Genomic DNA, 20,096 nt, shown 5'->3' with positions numbered 1-20,096 from the left:
AGACAGTTCAGCTTTTCTATAACACAACAGCTATCATGCATCTTTCTTATTTATTTCAAGACCTATGAAACATGTTGACTGCTGAGTATTTACTAGGTACATTGCAAGACCATCAGGAACCAGAACAGGAGTGCAATAATACAAATCACTTTTAACGGTCACTTTATCTCGATATGCACAATATCTCTCAGGTCAAACTCCATAAAGCACTCTCCCTTTATTTCAATGCAGTGTTAGGATCTCATGATTTGAACCAATGTCTTGAGATTTGAGGACCTGTAGAATGACGGTGGAAAAGTCCTCCAGGCATATTGAAGGTACTACAGATTATATCACATAGCAGCTCTCTGAGGGAAACATCTGTGTTAGTCTTTACTGTATTACATTGCTGCCATGCTTGTAAGTGTTGACAGCTTAGAGGTGCTCAATGGAAATATATTCTATTCATTTATTCTATCTATCTATTTTATATTCACTCAAAATGTATGTGGTGCTAGAGGGTGGATAGATCATTCAACTGGACAAGCCAGTGGACTGTAGAAACTGGTAGGCTTACTATAGGCTAGGCTTACTATTAGACATCTAGGTGGACTGTCCCACTCTTGATGTGAGAGGGCAGGGCAGATTTTAAAATGGCTTGTGATGGCCAATCACTCTCGCACCTCGTGAAGCTAATGTGAATTATCAGTGAAGCTTATCAATTGGGAGTAATCAAGCACTTTGGGAGTATCCATGCACTTAAGGTTTATGGAAAAAAATGTATACAGTTTATTTGTGATTTATTAAGGTAATAAAATGAAAAATTCAAAACGTATTCAAGAACACAGATTAATATAATAGTTGAATTGGTTGTTCCGAGACATAAACAGTTATGAACCGCTATGGAGAATCAAATAAAATGGTGATTACTCTTTTGCAAGCTCTGATGTTCAAAACACTGCAGAGTCGGAGCATGTCAGTAAAGGCACCCTGGTGTGAAACTGTCCCTTTTCTAGTATGAGAACTTATTAGCCATGCAGAACAAAATATGGCCACTCACCCACACATTGCTTTTGACATGTGGTAAATCTCAATACAGCATACAAGAATTGAATGCATCATGGTGTGAATGCATTCAACGCCAAGGGTCCTGCCTCTGGCCTAGTCACTCTGTTGTGAGTGTGACACATGTGCAAATATGCCTTCAAACCACCTTGAACAAAATAGATAATGTATATTTTTTCAATGAATGAATAACATGTATGATTTGGTTCCATCCCAAATTCATAAATAAACCTGGCCTCGAAATCCAGACCCACATCTAGAAAGCTGTAGGGTCTGGCAATGAGTAATGAAAATGGCCCAACTTGAGGGGCGGCCCCAAGCATGCATTTGAAAATATCACTGCACGCAATTGGATAACATTACGACCAATCAGAAGAATACAAGACGTATCCAGACCAGCGGAGCTAACCAATAGATAAGACTTGCCGTATCCGATCGGTAAAACAGCAACGCTTTTGGCCCGCCTATATCAGATACACCGATGTGATTGGTTAATGTGCTGGGAGAGGGGCATCGGGAGTGAGTATATTGCTCATTCCCAGGGTGACTTGCTGAGCAAATTCAAATTGTGCTCTCGCGAGAACACTGGATTTTCAGGGTAAGATAAACACCAAATTATATAATGAAACCTTCAAGTATGGTCGTGTCGTGTCGATTTTTTCGCACTGTAAACTGTTTATTTGAGCTGTTTCAACTAACTTCCAAACGTTTCTGCTTAAAAGTTGATCTCAATCCATAAACTGAGTTGGCAAAATAAACAAATAAGAATTGAATCCTATGGTTCCAACTTCCCATGCGTTTGCGCCCGGAGGTGGTGGAATAGGTGGTTGTTTTCATGCATGTAATTATTTCACTCCTCCCCTGTCCCTCTTAAAGTGCTCAGGCCCAGTTTTGCTGAGGGACAGGAAGTTGGGTGACTGGTGGGCGAGAGGAGTGGTAGTGTGTATGAGTGTTGGTTGAAGATAGCTGGTGGTGGTTGAGTTTTTGTTGTTTTTGGTTGTCAGAAAAACTCAAAATGGATGATTTTACACAATGATTCAATATAATATTGACTTAGAATTCTTAGTGTGTACAACTAGATTTGTGAAGCTTTCATTAATATGAAAGACTATTATTTGGACCAAAAAAACTTGTTGTTTGTTGTCTCAACAAAAATTAGCTGGTACAACTGTAATAATTAAGTTGGCACAACTGAAAACGTAGAAATTTGAGTTGAAAACCCCAAAATCCTGTGCAGACAGTTGCCTTGAAATTTCAAGTTGAATTAACTTTTTATTTTTTACAGTGCCGTGAGAGAGAGAGAGAGAGAGAGAGAGAGAGAGAGAGAGAGAGAGAGAGAGAGAGAGAGAGAGAGAGAGAGAGAGAGAGATACAGAGAGAGACAGTGAGAATTCTGCTTTCCATAAAGTTCTGCTCACCCCTGAGACTTCTCAACTTCATACTCATTTTGTGTCTAGATGATGGTATGTCGTATCCAAATATAACATCAGATCATCAAATATAACATTCTGAGAAACAAAGAAACCATTATCTTGATGAATAAGTATTAGGTCTGCTACACCTTTATGTTAGTTTGTTTGTTATTAAATCAATTAAATAACTGTAGGAAAGAGAAAAAGCGATATGTTTATGAATTAAAGCGGTGAAAGACCCTTTGCCATGCAGATGTAACCAACAGTGATTTATCTTTTAATAATTTCGACCATAGGCAGGTGGTGATAAAGCTGTTGACCTGGTGGCTTTGGTGGTTTAAGGGTCCCAGTCCCTGATGTCAGCCTCACGCTCCTGCCAGCTCTAACTCAGGCTTGTAATGCAGTTCGTAATGAGAAATTCAAACAGGGATCAGCATCCAGGCATGAATGAATTGTATGTATGTATGTATGTATGTATGAATGTATTGCCATTGGATGGGGCTCCAGCAAGGAAAAAAAAGAAAAAGTAAAAAAAATGGTTAGGTTGAGGAGAGGTCTGTCCAGAAGGTGAGCTGGCTCTGTCCAAGACAGAATACGTTGTTGTTCAACCAGCCCTCCCTCGGTTTCTCCTTCTCCTCTCCTGTGGATTGTATCATTGATCCCCCCCCCCCCCCAAAGATAAATTGTGGGGAAAAAACTGACACCAGGGGATATGTGATATTATTGTGATATATGTGATAATGGGTGTCAACGAAAAGAGGAGGAAGCCGAGGACAGGTAGAAAAATGTAAATGTAAAAAAATATGCCATGTGTCTCAGAAGCTCTGAAAGGAATCCTTCATTGTACTTGGACTAATTTCACTGTAAAACAGTCCATTGAGCCCTCCACTCCACTCTGAAGTCTCAGTTTTAAGTGCAAAAACATAAACAAAAGATTTATTGATTTATTTGTTTATTTGACAGGGACAATGCACAGTTCATTAGCAGTGGCAGAGTTAGTTATAAGCTAATTTGCATCTGTACTCCCCAGGCAGGAGACAGAAGATCTCTGTCAAAAGGGAAACCTAACACTGACGTATAAAAACAATAACACACCGTTTTACAACAGTAAAACACAACACAATATGAACAATAAGATCACAACATTTAGGACACCACAACAAGAAGAACATCAGCACAACATGAGGACACCAAGACAACATCACAACGTTTAGTCTATGCACCATGGGTACATGCTTGGGTTGATTTCAGCCATGATTTCATCTTAAATTTAAAAACAGCAAAGGTGTTCCACTCTCTCATCTTCGCTTGAATTATTTTACAGTGGTGATATTTTAATGGCTTTTTGTCCAGTACCTTGAGTGTTTGCTTGTAAAGTGTTTGCAGTGGAGCAAGTGTTGTTTTTTCCAGTGTGTGACCAGCTTGTAATACAGTGTGAGATGTGTGAAAAGATCATGGAGTGCATGTAAAGTTTTGCTGCATCTAGAGGGAGCTGGTTCCTAATGTACATACAATTCCTTAAATTGAATTAGACTGTATTACACAGATAACTTTAATGTAACTTGACCATTATACCATTAAAGTAAGAAAGAAAGACTTTAGTAAAATACAAAACAATGTCAACCAGATAGGTAGGCCTTGTAACAAAATTAAACACTTTCGGCAGCCAAATTACCCTATAATCTCACTTTAAAAAAGAGACAAAAATGAAACTTTGCTTCAACTTCAACAAATACCACATGCATTTCACTTGAGGAGCAGCCATGCAACATCACGTCACCTACATGGCCAGACCAGAGAGCCAAATTATTACCACATGCTTTTAAGGCCTTCACATAAGTTAGTCCTGCAGAATAGCAGGACTTGCGTGTATGTGTGAAAGCAGCTTATAGCTAACCCATAGTCATGGCCTCCCAGATCATTTTAACAAGAAAACAGCTGCTGCAATGCATGTGCATGTGTTGGTGTGTTTGTTTGTCCTTTGCATGTAAGATAAACAATTATAATCTCTATGTATCTGCATGGAAAATGGCTCTTCTTCTGATCATTCAACAGGAAGAATTCAGAAGCAGATATAACCCAGGAAGATAAAACAAAAGGCTACACAGAGGAGGTTGTTTCTAATACATGATTAGTTGCATTTCAAAAACAAGAAACATGAGGTAGGTTAGATCAATGTGCAGAACCACCCCACCAGCCATGATGCTGTCATATAAGTGTCCTTTATTTTTGTTATGGTTGCTACTCTCTTCTCATCTAGCTGGGAGCTGGGAAGAGGCAGGCATCTGACCTCTGTGATTACACCTCATATTATTGAACTTGTCATCTATTTCGTTTGCCGCTTTGGATGTTTGCATTGTACCGACACACAGTGGGCTGTCCGGGCTGGCCCTGTTGTCTTCTGCATTTCCCAGCATGACACTGATAAAGGGAATCAATGTAAGTACTCTTATAAAAACAGTTGCTCTACTTTATGACAGTACAGGCTACTACAACTCAGTCTAATTAAATGTTTAGGGTGCTTAACTTATCATCAAGTACTTTACAGATTACCTGTGTTTACTGTGGTGTCCTGCTGGGTTGGAAGGGTGCTATATAAATAAAGATGATTATTATTTTGAGTAGAGGCTAGCAATCTTGCTACCAGTTTATGCCATGAGAGTAGTGCTGTTGATGAATGACACATTTAAGCAAACAACTTACTGTCCATGGCTAAATTGTTGGTTAAAAGCAAACCTTTTCATCAAAAAATATTACTAATATAACTAACATAATATAATTACAAATATTACTAACTCTCTATGGGCTTAGGCAATACAAGTTCTGTCCTGATTTTAGCCTCATGATTATTCCTTTGGGGCATATATGCATTGTTTAGAGTTAACTATTACCACAATTACGCAGGTGTCTGAGCCAGTATCTATCTCAATCATTTATTTATCCAACATTGGACATACTTACAGTATATACGAGCATTCTAGACAGAACCCTATTGAGAAGCCTCCACAGATCTAGTGTTTCTGGCCCACTTCACCCTCTTTGTACCCAAATGAAGTGAAGAGAAAATAAAGAGGTTCTTATTGGAAGAATGAGGTCATTGTAATGCTAGGTGACAACACATTGGTTATCAGCCTGACGGGGGTGTCACAGTGTCCAGTATTGTCAGGATCATAGGCCACCAGGTTAATGAAGGCGGAGGGGGGGGGCGCCCTGAGGGACAGGATCAGGTCATTAGAGCTATATTACCCCTCGACGCCACAACAAGGAACTGCTTCTCATCTCATTCATAATGAGACAAATTGTGCTCTGATGTATCAATGGATCCACACCCAGTAGGACTTCACTGTTGTTACTTCACATGTTGATTGGAATTTGATTGATCAACATTCAATCAGTCCAGGGGAGAATAATGTTAGAAGCACCATGGTTTTTCAAATGAGTAAGAACTTTTGATGTTTATCAACGTATAAAAAGGAATGTGAGAGTCATCGTGTTATTTGTGTCTTCCAGCTCACCCTTGTGTTTATACATCCTGCAGAGTTCCTCTATCTATAAAGCAACAGCAAACACAAAAAAATCGGCCCAACTCATGTGGACAAAATGGACATGTATTATCCATGGTTTTGTGATGCAATTGCGGACCCTCTCATGCTAACACCTGCATGGTCATTATGTGAAAGGTTCTGTCAGGGCCATGGCAGGCACAGGCCAATGCTCAGGGGCCAAGCCGTGACCCACTTCTTCCTGTACATGACATCATTATGTATGCTGTCCTAGTGCGGTCACACACACACACACACACACACACACACACACACACACACACACACACACACACACACACACACACACACACACACACACACACACACACACACACCATCAGCCATATACACAAGGTGCATAACTCATGGCCATGTATGTAAAGATGAACCTCCTGGTCCCTGGAGATGCTGTGGCTAAATCCAGTCATTCTGAATGACCAATATGCCGCAACTGCTCACAACAAAAAACAACAACCTGAGCTTCAGGGTCTATTTGAAATGAGTTGATTATCCAACTTCAACATCTCTCCACAGGCTTTGGAGCAGGTATAATTTACCTGCATAAAAGTTTCAGAAGAGCAAATGTATGGATGAATACATGTAAAATATAACAATAAACAGCCCTTCTTTCATGTCATATTTGAAACACTAAGACTAATTTTGTGACTGCATACAGGTTTTAGACATTTTAAGTTCATTTGTTGACAGGAGCCAAACCAAACTATAAACATTAAACAACCATATGAGAGATGTTAAAAGAGTGGTAAAGAGCAGAAGACATTGACAGACAAGATTGAAGACATACCCTGACTGAGCACACTCAAATTTAATTTGTCTTACAAAAAGTGAACCAGAGTATTCTCACAGAGCATTTGAACAGCTGATGGATGGGTTACTCTAACAGATTACACTCAAATTATAGCACATCTTACAAAACAATAAACTGATTCCCTGAAAAGAAAGGCAAGAAGTTAGTAGACAGGCTGGGAAATGTATTATTGTATCTTTAATTATTTGAATGAACTGTAATTATTTTAGAATTATAATAAAGCTTATTATATTATCTTATTAGCTCATCTTACAAATGTTTTGGAAGGGAATTATATTGGGAATATATGTGAGAAAGTAAGATAAGTTAAATTTAGTCTGTTTTTTTGTGTATTTTATTATAATCTAAATGAAAGATATTTTTGCATTGCTGAAATGTGACCTATACCCTTTATCAAGTGACAGTATTGTACTGTAATGTTTGATATTGAATTGTTAACGTGTCGTTAATGTCGTAATTCAGGGTTTATTGTTTATTTATTTATTAAATTTTTTTCTCTACAATCTTTCATTACATAATTTAGCAACCAAATTGTTACCATCATTTAGTTTAGTAAGCAAAGTAATGTACTATGTAGATAATTCACAACATACATTTATAATACTAAAACTAATATTTTTGTGATAAAACTCAAGATCTGTGTTGTTGTCATAAAGGGTTAGAATAGGATAAAGGTTTAAATAAATACCTCAAATAAGAGAATAATACTGCTTATAATATCTGAATAATAACAACAACAATGATAACCATTATTAGATTAGATTGTTGATAACAACAACAATGACAACAATAATAATAATAGTATTCATATAATAACAATAATAATAGTAATAACAAATGCATATTGGCTATACTGTAGCCTATATCATATTTGTATTTTTTTAGAAATGGGCCTTGTTTTTTGGGGTGGCTGGGTAACGTATTGTAGACTTAAACACACTCACACACAAACCACACACACACACACACACACACACACACACACACACACACACACACACCACACACACACACACACACACACACACACACACACACACACACACACACCACACACACACACACACACACACACACACACACACACACACACACACACCACACACACACACACACAACACAGGAAGACTTACCAATCAAACTCCCAGTCGACTCAGCGCTTGACGCTAGCCAACAGACACAACACCGTTGTAGACACTCTAAAATATAGTAGGCCTACGCCCTATAGAGGTTTGTTCTGTGTTTATTTAGTTTATTATATAAACTAAAGCAGCTTTCGTTCAATTTGACTCACTCACCCATTTATTCCAAATCACCAATCTGCCTACTTCGGCCTCAATGCAGGTGGCGGGCCTCCTCAATCCATTTCTAGACAGCCGATGGTCTTCTGAACGTTATTGTTAGAGCAGAAGCACCGAGCAGGTCTGCAGGGTCGGAGCTTTCTGCAGAGTAGGCTACAGAGCAGGTCTGCAGGGTCGGAGCTTTCTGTACAGAGCAGGTCTCTGAACATCTGTTCAGCACGTGACTTTAAAACTACAAACATCTGTTCTAAGGTTTCTTTCTGAGACTCTGCATCATGTCCATTGCCAACCCATCTGTAAAAAAGAGTGCTAAAAGACAGCACACTAAAGGTTTTTGCATAAGAAAATGTCTGGCCCTTTTCATTTTAAAAAGCAAGCTGAAAATATAACATACGTACATACATACTTTCGAGTTGTTGAGCTATTTTCATGGAATTATTTTTGACATGTCAAGTGGCTACAAGGACTTTAGGAGGAATGAAAGATTGGAAATGTTTTCTCAAATAAATGATAGGCGCCACAAACTGAGAACCGTAATGCATTATAGTATTTGATTTGGTATAAATAGGTCCACTTAATTTGGTGATTTACACCAAACCAGGAGCCCTACATTACATTGGGATCAATGGCATTACAAGGCATCTACATTGTCTTATTGGGATATTGAGATTTGGAAACCTTGAAGTTAATTCAGGAGGTATTATTTATATGAATAGTTCATAAACTATGAACGAAACTAAATAGGCTCAAATAAAAATATTTTGAACTGTCGTTTGGACGAGCCATTTAAACCTCATTTAAATTGAGCTTGTCTTATTAAATTACAAACCTTACCTTGAGGCCCTATTATTGTTGAATTACATTTAAATGAATAGGCCTTCTCTACAAAAACATTAAGATCAAGAGATACAATAATTGAAATAAATTAACGTAGGCCTAATTAATGTAGGCCTATTTAGATTATTTACTTGTTTTTAAGTTTATTTACTTTCCAAATATTTTCTAAATACTGAACTAGATGTTTAAATGTGTATTTGTTCAAATATAACGAGATATATAAAATAAAACATTTATAATATACAAAAGTGTCTTAATTAAATGATTTGTGTTTTGCTGTGTATCTTAATCCCGGATGTTAACCAAAGGAAATAACATTATAGATATAATAATAATAATAATAATAATAATAATAATAATAATAATATTATTATTAAAACAATGAATCTGCGAAAACTGTGATTTGTGCTAATATAAGCGTTGAGGACTGGTGCTTCCCCATAGTGGAGGCTGTTGGCCTATAGGTGAATAGCCTCTTGGGTATAGGGGGTACATACAGGCTGTAAGAGCTTCTATCTCAAATAGAGCTCTGCCATTATCTTGTTGTTACTATATCATCTATTTATTGCTTGTTGTAAAGTAGTCCAACACATTTTTAAGTAAGCCTAGATTAACAATAAACACGCGATAATATAATAATATTGACATGAACCAACATAAAAGGGTAAAAAAAATATTTTAATGTAAAATGCAATATACAAAAATGTACATAGATAATAAAAATACGAATGTGTTAATGGCACAGCTTCTTTCCCCCCAATGTTTCACAAATAAATAAATAAATGTATTCTGAAAATCCTTTTGCACAGGTTATCGTATGATGAGCATTATCTCATTCTCTCACACAACACTGAGACAAATCGTGTCTCAGTGTTCGTGTCACAAATGCTTTGACTTCCACAGAATGAAGTCCAAAGCATAAACAAAAAGGTACATTCGTCGTCAACAATAATAAAAGGTATCAGAAGGTATTGAGCTCACAATATAAATGCATGAACCTTCAGGTTTCAGAGTGGACCCAGACCCTGTAACTCTTGATCTAAGTGGGTCCTCCTGATTCCAGCATCGGACCCCATATCGTCCCGTCAAAGTGATAATCAGCAGTCATCTGGAAGTAAGAGGATCAATCAAAAGGTGTTTTTTGATATACACATATACATATACTGTACATACATATACTTCTTCCCCCGCCTAGCAAAATACTAACTGAATACATTGTATGTAGGCCTATTTGGAGTTTCCTTACAGCATACCGTTTTCAAAGTGTTTTCCTAGTGAGATGTTGACCATCTCCATCCTCCACACAGAGAACGCAGAGCTCAACCTCTCAGGAGTCTCACAACCACAACTTGCCATTTTGGAGTCCAACTCCTCGCTTTGCAGGACTTGGAAGAGAAAATCGATGTATCTGGCAGCAAGCTTCAGTGTTTGTATTTTGCTTAATTTGTCTGAGGGCAAAGTAGGAATGATTTTCCGCAGTGATGCAAACGCTTGGTTCAGAGACTGCGTTCTCTGCCTCTCCCGCCCGTTGGCCATGACTCTCTGCGTGTGGAGCTCTTCAGAGGACTGGGGGCTGGGGCTGGACCTCTTTCCTCTCTTCCCGGGTGTCGGACTATCTGAATCCTCCCCGTCTGTCCGACTCGATCTCCTTCTTTTCCTCCCACCTCTCCTGGGTTGCCTGTCCACTTCTCCCTCGCTGTTACCGAGACTGGAGACAGGAGAGCCGGGGGAGCTGCAGCTCGACTCTCGGGTCTCCTCAGACATCACCTCGGATGACGAACAACCAATGAGCTGACATTAAATCAACGGGTAATCAACTCCTGGTTCCTTCTCTCTTTGCACCGCAGAATCCATACAGATGACCACAGATGAACGCAAGTAATTTCTGATTATTGAGAACTTTAGGGAGTTCTTAAAGTCATGGAGTAAAGAGCTTTAGGGAGCGATGGGATTGGCCAACACAGTGTATGACGTTACAACGGGCGGACCTTTATAGGTCTATGGTGGGGACCCCCAGAACCATCACAATGGGTGGGAGCGTGGTTGATTGATACTGCCAAGATAAACATCAATATAAATATCATTTATTGGCCACTTTTCGGTGCAGTTATAGTTCACCAACATTTTCATTCCGGAGCAGAATTAAACATATTGAAGGGTGTCGGATTATATTTATTTCTTATTACATTATTTTTGACGAAAATAAAGCCTTGATGTAGCTTTTATGTTTCAAAACAATATTTCATACAATATGTTGCAATAACGCTGCAACTTTACACTCGACCACAGGATGGCATTGTTTTTCTGATAGGGGTATACTTACTGGTATCATAATAAATAGGTTGATATATGCATCTGTTCATTTGTTAGCAAATTCGTTTGTTCCAGTATGGTGAAGATATTTACATTCAAACATTATGTTTATATATACTTTTTCATGTCCTTGTGGGGCTAGCAAATGTTTTAATTCTAATGAAGCACAACATTAAGAAGGTTTTGAGAAGCCCTAACCAAGTCTTCTGTTTCCTTGGACACAGCTTTGGCGCACAACTCTAAGCATTTTTTTAAAACTGGCCAACTGAAGTAAGCCTACTAAGTAGATTATAAAAGTTACATCTATGAAAAATTTAATTATAAATTATAAACTGAACTGAACGTATTTTGTCCATTATATAGGTAACATTTTGACAAACAGCCAAACCGAGGCAATACACAGAAGAGCTTACATCTCTCTCTGTGATATTTACCAGGATGTGAGATACAATATCTGTCTTGTTTACGAGGATGCTTATTTTGATTAGGTTGAAGAAGCACACTGTCAAGGGGAGCAGCATCTGGTCCAGGAAGCCAGAGGGCGGGTAGGGTCAGAGGTCACAACACCACGGAACATCCACTTACAGCGGAGGCCTAGAAATAAAGCCTTGTTCTCAACCTACCAGCCAACCACAGCAGACCAGGATGTTCTAACTGGGACCTATGTGTTACTTATCTTCATTTGTTTAACATTCAAGAGAGCATGAAAAGACTAGCAAGAAGAGAATTTGATGTGCTTTTATGTGCTTTTATTTGGCATCCTCATACTGTAGTAGTCCCCCCTTGCTGTTGTTACTTTGAGAAAACATAGTTGCTTCTTAAGAATATTTCATCATAGGACTGGCATTGACGTTTAATGGCCTGCCTTCATCAGTTTGCAGCATTCAGCTGAAATGGCTGGATAATATTAATCTTCTTCAATAAACATTAGACGCATAAGAAACAACATTGATGATTGATTGATGGGCATTATCGCAAATCATTTGGAAAAAGATCCATCAATGATTAGTATGTAGGAGTTTTGATAAATGTGTGTGTATGATAAATGTTTGTGTGAGTGTGTGTGTGTGCAGTGAGGGATGCAACTTACACAGCCCTCCCAGAGGTTGCTCCCAGCTGTAACCGCGTTCTCCCTCACAGGGGATGGGGACAGACAATCATGTTCTCTTGATAATGAGCAAGGTCATGCACCACTGCAATCGCACTGAAAGCCTGTTTACAGCAGTGTACAGTATAGAAGAGTAGAGAGCTGAAGGGGTTGGCTGATTGCAGAGGTGTGGATGAAAACAATTCTTTGTGGATATGTGCGGATGCAAAAGGAGAACTTTAAAAACAAAAGGCTTTGATGCCATGGCTTCTCAATATTCAATTAAGTACATTGAATTTGAAAAAGGCTTTGAAAACAAACACACACACACACACACACTTACGACAAAACTATCTTTCACACATATATACAAAAACGAAAAGTATAGAGAGCCTGACAGACAGACAAACAGACAGATAAATAACCAAACAGACAGACAGACAGACATATACATAGATAACCAACAGACAGACAGACAGACATACAGATAGATAACCAACCTGACAGACAGACAGACATACAGATAACCAAACAGACAGACATACAGATAAATAACCAAACAAACAGACAATTCCAGGACCAAAATATAGATAGCTAGAGTAATAATAATAATAATTATAGCTGCTGCGCAGCAATGGGTCGGGTCCGGGCTAATTTTGGCAAATTCTGAGCAACAAACAGGAGAATAGGAAGACAGGACAGTTGACCTTCTAATGTTCAATTTGCACCAGTTGAGGATTGAACCCACAACCTCTGGAACCAAAGACCATTGTCTATCGCACTGAGCTAATTGGCAAGTGGCATTTCAACAGTGGCTTCACAAATTGAGTGACAGCTGTTGTAAAGGCAAATTTAAAAAATGGTCAAAATTTCAGAAATTCAGTCATCTAAACAAAAATCTGATAATACATAAATTGCATCTTGACAGCATGGAAATGTTGGTGATTTGTTTTTAATGATAAGTGTTTTGCTTCATAAGAGAAAATATGATGTTTAAAAATTCCACTCTCACATTGGCTGTTGTTCCCATGAGAGCAGAATTCAAAATGTTCTCAAAAATTCAGTTTTTGAGATAAAATTCTGATATTTGCCAAACTTCATCAACCATGACTCCAGAATATTCTCAATTTTTTTCAGGAAGATTGAAAATGTATTTATCAAGAATTTGATGGTATACGTTTACAGTACTGTTTACAGTCATACGTTTTCATGCACTGTAGGATCAATTTTTGCTTAATCAAAAATCCGAGAAACAAGTTTTGTTGAGGACGGTCTGGAGATGCTCTGTACCAAGTTTGGTGACAATTGAGCAAAAATTGTGGGAGGAGATACATTTTAAAAGTTTTACAGTTATTGAAAAAAACAGAGTGATGGACTTCATAATTTGTAATGAGTTTAAGTGGACAAAAGTTTCAGCAGTATTGAGGCTACATTGTGGTGAAGTTTCAACACTGTAGCATCTACCGTTGGTTTGGTAGGAATTTTTTAAGTTTTTAAATTTAAACGCTTATTGTGCCCCCCCTAGGAGGGGGGGGCACATGTCCTTGGAGTTGAGTGAATCTGGCATGGGACTGGACCTTTGTGCAAAGTTTGGTGAGTTTTCACCCATGGGAAGTATGACTTCCTTGGAAGAAGAAGAAGAAGAAGAAGAAGAAGAAGAAGAAGAAGAAGAAGAAGAAGAAGAAGAAGAAGAAGAAGAAGAAGAAGAAGAAAGAATTCCTAGGAATACAATAGTTTCCCGGCAGCTTAGCTGCCCGGACCCTAATAACAACCTTTATTTGTATAGGATTTTTCGAAACAGGATTACAAAGTGCATCACAGAACAGAATAAATAATTAAAAGAAGTGACACACAAAAAAACATTGTAAAAGAGTACAAAAGTACGAACAAAAACACCATAAAGTAGAGGAAAAGGGAGAGAGCAATGTGTTAAAATAATAAAACTACTATAAGAAAGCTTTTGCATAAAGATGAGTTTTGAGAAGAGACTTAAAAGATGATACTGATTTAGCTTGTCTGAGATTCTCAGGCAGGGAGCCCCACAACTGAGGGGCCCGTACAACTGAGGGGCCCGTACAGCAGAAGCCTGGTCACCTTTGGTGAGACCCCTGCCTGAGGATCTCAGGCTACGCTCAGGCTCATAGGGGACTAACAGGTCTGAAATATAACTTGGAGCCAGACCATGCAGAGCTTTAAAAGTTATCAGTAAAATCTTAAAATCAACTCTAAAAACTATAGGCAACCAGACAGTGAAGAGAGGCAAGGACAGGAGTAATATAGTCTCGTCTCCTAGAATTAGTTAAAAGCCTAGCAGCAGCATTTTGTACCAGCTGGAGGCGGGATGGGGCTTTCTGACTCCAGAGTATAGGGAGTTACAATAATCTAAACATGAGTATATAAAAGCATGGATAACCTTTTCAAGGTCTGTACAAGATACGAAGGACCTGATTTTAGCGATGTTCTGCAATTGGATAAAACACGATTGAACAACACTTGTTATTTGGCCATTAAAAGAGAGATTAGGGTCAAAATCACCCGCCAGATTACGGGAAGCAGATTCAACATTGGTGGACAGGCCACCAAGATGAGACTGCATGGATCTGATAGCATTAGGGGGGCCTGTAGACAGCGAGCTATTGACAATAGCTAGAACGTCCGATCCGACTGTTTTAAGTATTTATTTTAGGAATCTAGGGACGATATCTAAGGGGCATGCAGAGGATTTCATGTCAAGTATGGTATCCTCTAAGGTTGACAAAGAAATCCACTCAAAATAGGTTAGCAAGGCAGGGGGGTCAGAGGAGATACCAAGGACTCTGGTATCAGGGGAGATCTGCAGCCTAATCCCAGCTATTTTGTTAATAAAATGATTGAGGAACTCATCAAATTTAACACTGGAGGCTTCTAATAGCTGACTGGAAGGGGGATTGATCACTGAAAAATGACCCTGGGATTGTGACACTGGCTAGAGATCAGGTTAGAAAAGTAGGAATTCCTGGCATCTTTCACAGCGCTCTGATATGAGGATATCAACCCTTTAAGAGTGTCTAGTGAAACCACAAGCCTATCCTTTTTCCATTTGTGTTCCGCTTTCCTGCATTGCCTTTTAATGTCCCTTGTAATAGCCAGCAAGACACTTGGGCAACCAAACACCAAGACAAGAACACAACAAGAATACAGCCAGATAAGTGGATCACAGGACCCACTACAACAACTTGAAATACACAGATTCAGCTATCAAGCTTCAACAGCCATGAAGCTTTAAACATCAATGAATCTATAGCCAGCTATGAAGCCATAACCAACCATGAAGTTAGAACAAGCTATTGCATCGTACAAAGCTGGCACAACACAGTATTGAAGATGATCCCACTGGCTGTCCATTTTCACCACGATGCAGAGACAGAGTCTAAGTCAGAGAGAGGGAGGGAGAGAGATTGACAGAGAGAGAGAGAATGAGGGAGAAGGTCACTTTACACTAAAAATGTTGTCATTGTTGCACTATAAAGCTAGTTGTGCACTATAAAGCTAATTGCCAGCTAGTGATTTCTATTGGAGGTAATTCAGACTTCAGGTTACATAAACATAACATGTTCTATGTTGAACTCAATTGACATAGATTTTTAAATTAAGCACTACATTAAACATTGAAAGCCATTGCATTCATGGATCATATTGGGCTATAGTGTTGAGCCAGAGGTAAATTATTTTAAGACGTACCATTAAAGTGCAGGGAATGGTGGCCTGCTAGGTTATTGTTCAAACGTGATGCGTGTAGTCAGCCAAACAGTCATCAATAGGTTCACCCTCACATTTGCAGGATCATATTGGTTGATTTCCTATGCTGTCAGTGATAGCATAAAATTAATTTTTCACTGAATGTTTAAAACCAAACTCAAAACCAAGGTAGGATCGAAACTATCATGGAGGTTAACCTTTATGGTTTCAGTGCCTCAAACCTCCCCATTCCCATGCCTAACCAGCAGTCCTCCATCTGTTTCTTAGATCAGCCCCGATAGAACCACAGAAGTAGAAGATCAGTCAGCAGAAACATTCTCTGTGCCTTCCCCACACCATCCCTGTTGCACATCTGAAACAACCCCTCACTGCAAGATAGGATGTGACTACATCAACACAAATAAACACCCAAAGAGGAAGATAGTAGGGAAAGGGAGAGAGAGAGAAAGAGAGAGAGCAAGAGAGAGAGAGAGATAGAATCCTCAGAATTGTTTCTATGGGCAGTTGATTTAAAAAGTGAGCGACTAGTAAGGTGTCTAAGGATGAGGACGAGCAGAAAAACCATAGGAATGACTCACAAAGCCGACATTCCATACCATGTATCCCTCTCCCTGAGGCCTTCATAGTCTCCTCTGTACTAATGGGAGTATGGCTCAGCTTGCAGCAGTGGGAACCGGAGGGGACTGGGGAAGACCTGTCAAACGTGGTAAAACTGGCACTGCATGGGCTTCCGGTTTGGACAATGGAGTAGTAAGACGTACGTGACATCGCGCTCCCAGATCCCAATTCACCCTCAAACTAACTCAATAACTTAAAATATATAGGTAAAAACGATAGATGACCACCAGAAGCCACAAAAAACACAAAAGTGTGCCGAAAGCAGTAGACATTGATTTGACGACGAAATGTTCCAGAAGCAGCCGGACTTGGCCTTGAAAACACAGCGGGCACATCGGTCCCTGGTGCAGAACTCCAACCCGAAGCGTTGGAGCCCGAAGCGCAAGGAGTACAACGGGTTAAAGAAACAACTTAAAGAGAAGGGGATTCATTTCCAAACACCGCTCACGAGCATGTGGATCCACTGGGCCACGGGGGCCCGGGTCTACAGCAGAGCACAGGAGGCACGGCATGAGATGAAGAAACGTGGGTTCCTGGTGGAAGAGTCAACGGCGGCTGATGAGGAGGAGAGCGGCTTGGCCAAACGGTTGTGCGAGATGCTGGGATGGCAGCGGGCAGCGGGCAGAGGAGACACGGAGTAAAGATAAATGGGAGCATATCTCACAAGCCGGTATGATTGTTATCATTTTGAACGGCTCTAAAATGTCTGATAGTATTGTATTTTGGCTTCGCACTGTTTACTAAAATATGCCTGGGAGGGGCGGGTTAATTTTTCGTTCTGATCACGTTACGTTGGACTAATAGGATGGTAGAGTTAACCCTTAACAGAGGGCCCTCTCTTGAGAGGCTTCACCCCGACCCGCTAACGGGGTCGCAGATGAGGAGGTAAGAGAGCGTCACCTCTCCTTGGAGGTCATCTTTATGTTCTTTTCGATGTTTAATCGTTTTTTTTTGTTTAATCATTTTTGTTTGTGTTCAGATTTTGCTTTTGGGGTTCACTGCTCTGTTACTCACTGTAGTGTTTACGACACTGCTGTATAATTTAACCGTTGTGACGTAGTACAGGAACTAGTCAAACAAGCGCCAGTATGTTCATGAGTGGCTTTACAAACGACATGCACTTCTATACCTGAGTTAAACCTGAGTTCTACTAAACAATTGTCTGCTCGTCTCATTCATATGATAACCTAGAATATCACACTCACATCTTGGAAAATTAATGGCAGGGTCACATCATTTGAGAATTGCCTCCTTAAATGTGAATGGCCTTAGTAACCCAGTTAAGAGGAGCAGGGAAGGCTACTTGCAAAAATAAAAAAGGATAAGACAATGGGCGTAATTAATAAGTAACAAGTAATATTTTTACAGGAGACACATATGTCGAAACAAGAATATGAGAAGCTGAAAAAGTTTGGGTATTCAAAATAATTTTTCATTTATTGTAAAAATAGCCGGAAAAGAGTCGCTACTCTAATATCAAAATCCCTTAATTTTGAATTAAAGAGGAACTATGCAACTTTTTTAGCTTAATTTACCTTAATTGTTCAGGTTAAGAGTCATTGTGATGGTTCTATAACACTTTATGGGTCGATTGGTGGCTGTTTAGACTCCCCCTAGCGCATCTGGGTGGAGAAAGGGAAAATGCAAGTTTGTGGTGGCGACCCGCCGCCAACTCTCGCGAAGTAACAAATTGCTTTATGGCACTACACACCCACAAACATGGAACAGGCTAGATATAAACACAAGGAGCGAAGGGATTGTTACATTCATCATGGATCAGCCGACTAAAAAGAGACAGAGAAACCCAATGTCGGAGGAACAGAGAAAAAGGGAGACTGAGAGATGCTAGACACGAGTAAACGTTGGGCGAGCTTTTCAGGAATGGCGTGAACTGAAAGAAAAATAAGACTGCAAATCGGATGCCGACTTGGCCGTGTTGCTCTTGAAATTGGACCCTTGAGCTATGTGTTGTGACTTTATGAATGGGCGGGTGTGGCCTCTGTAATGCGCTCTGATTAGCTAAGCATGGTGCTGAGCTCCCGCCTCCTGGATACCCATATGTGTACTCGGTGCTGGTCCCTTGTGGCTATGTGTAGGCATTACAACTTGGTTTGTGGCTTGATCCTGACCTCTCGTGGCTATGTGTAGCCATTACGCTTGTTTTCGTGGCCTTGGTCTCTGGGCTTCTCAGACACCTGGCATGCTAATATCTCAAGAATTGATACATGAATGGCTCTACACATGAGCGGATGCCTCCCTAGTCTCCAAGGACATATCTGGCCTGATGCATGAATATACATAGAATATGCTATAATGCTACATCCCCGAAGATAAGAAGTGGAACAGGCCTTCCTCGCAAGATCGTTATAAGGCTTGATGACCCAAGACGGCTCAGCCTGCTTTCCCCGGTACAGCCACTACCCACATTCAAACTTGTGCGGGTACAAGTGTCATGAGGAAACCTTAATCCATAGAACCCTCAAGAAGATGCTACACAATTAAGGCAAAAAAACAAACCATGAACTTGCATTTTTTTCAATATCTAAAATAAATATTTTTCTAAACAATAAGTGTATTATTGAACAACTGAAAGAAAGGTGGTGCAAACATCTGTTATATACAAAAAAGGGAAACATTTTAAAACGATATACAATAATGTTTATTTACAATGTTTATTTACAAACATCTATATGTACAGACGGCCAGTGGCGGATTTAGCAAATTGGGGGCCCAAGGCGAAGATATGTATGGGGCCCACCTCATCCGAAAAAATGTACTGACTGAATGGTGGATAAGCAGGTAGAGCTAATCTACGCAGAAGTAAAGGTTGGAGATGAGGAAAAAAAAAATCGCCTTTAAACCCTGCATACACTTCTTTACTCCAAAATGAAGATGGAAAGCAGAGAACACACAAAGTGTAGCACTACACAAACTAATAGTCATGATGGAACCCAACAGAGAATAAGTTTTCAGATAACACCTGCCTTTGCCAAAATGCCAGGAAAACCAGCACTTTATTTATTTTTGTTTAAGATCAAATCAATATCAATATAACCAGCAAGACATGTACTTAGGGTAAACCCACAACAGTTAGCAAACATTGCCAAGATGAATTATTGACTTTGTATGTGTGAGTGAGTGAGGTTGCAATTGGCATTGCACTTGAGATTGACATTTCAATCATTCTACAAACAAACCCATGTACAAGATGCAGGATATTGTAAGAGAGAGAGAGAGAGTCTATGAGAGAGAAAAGGGGAATAGACAGAGAATAGACTGTTTTCCACATCACACGGATCTTCACTTAGCGCCACTTCACAGCTAGCTCCTGCTGTAGCGGCACGTTCAACGCTTTGGACGTTGTTGTTCCTGT

General features: G+C 39.5%; 1 protein-coding gene across 1 annotated transcript; it reads right to left on the bottom strand.

Annotated features, from left to right (window-relative positions):
• Positions 1 to 10,209: 10,209 nt before the first annotated feature.
• twist1b (twist family bHLH transcription factor 1b) lies at positions 10,210 to 10,731 on the bottom strand (the record flags this gene model as incomplete). The annotated part of the gene is made up of 1 exon (XM_084471828.1): positions 10,210 to 10,731. One exon carries the CDS (start codon positions 10,729 to 10,731, stop codon positions 10,210 to 10,212), a length of 522 nt encoding a protein of 173 aa, XP_084327954.1.
• Between the last annotated feature and the right edge of the window lie 9,365 nt (positions 10,732 to 20,096).

Source organism: Micromesistius poutassou (assembly GCF_964030765.1).
Source record: "Micromesistius poutassou genome assembly, chromosome: 8".
Taxonomy (NCBI): Eukaryota; Metazoa; Chordata; class Actinopteri; order Gadiformes; family Gadidae; genus Micromesistius; species Micromesistius poutassou.
Note: the sequence above shows the minus strand (reverse complement) of the source record. Positions and strands in the feature narration are given on the sequence as shown.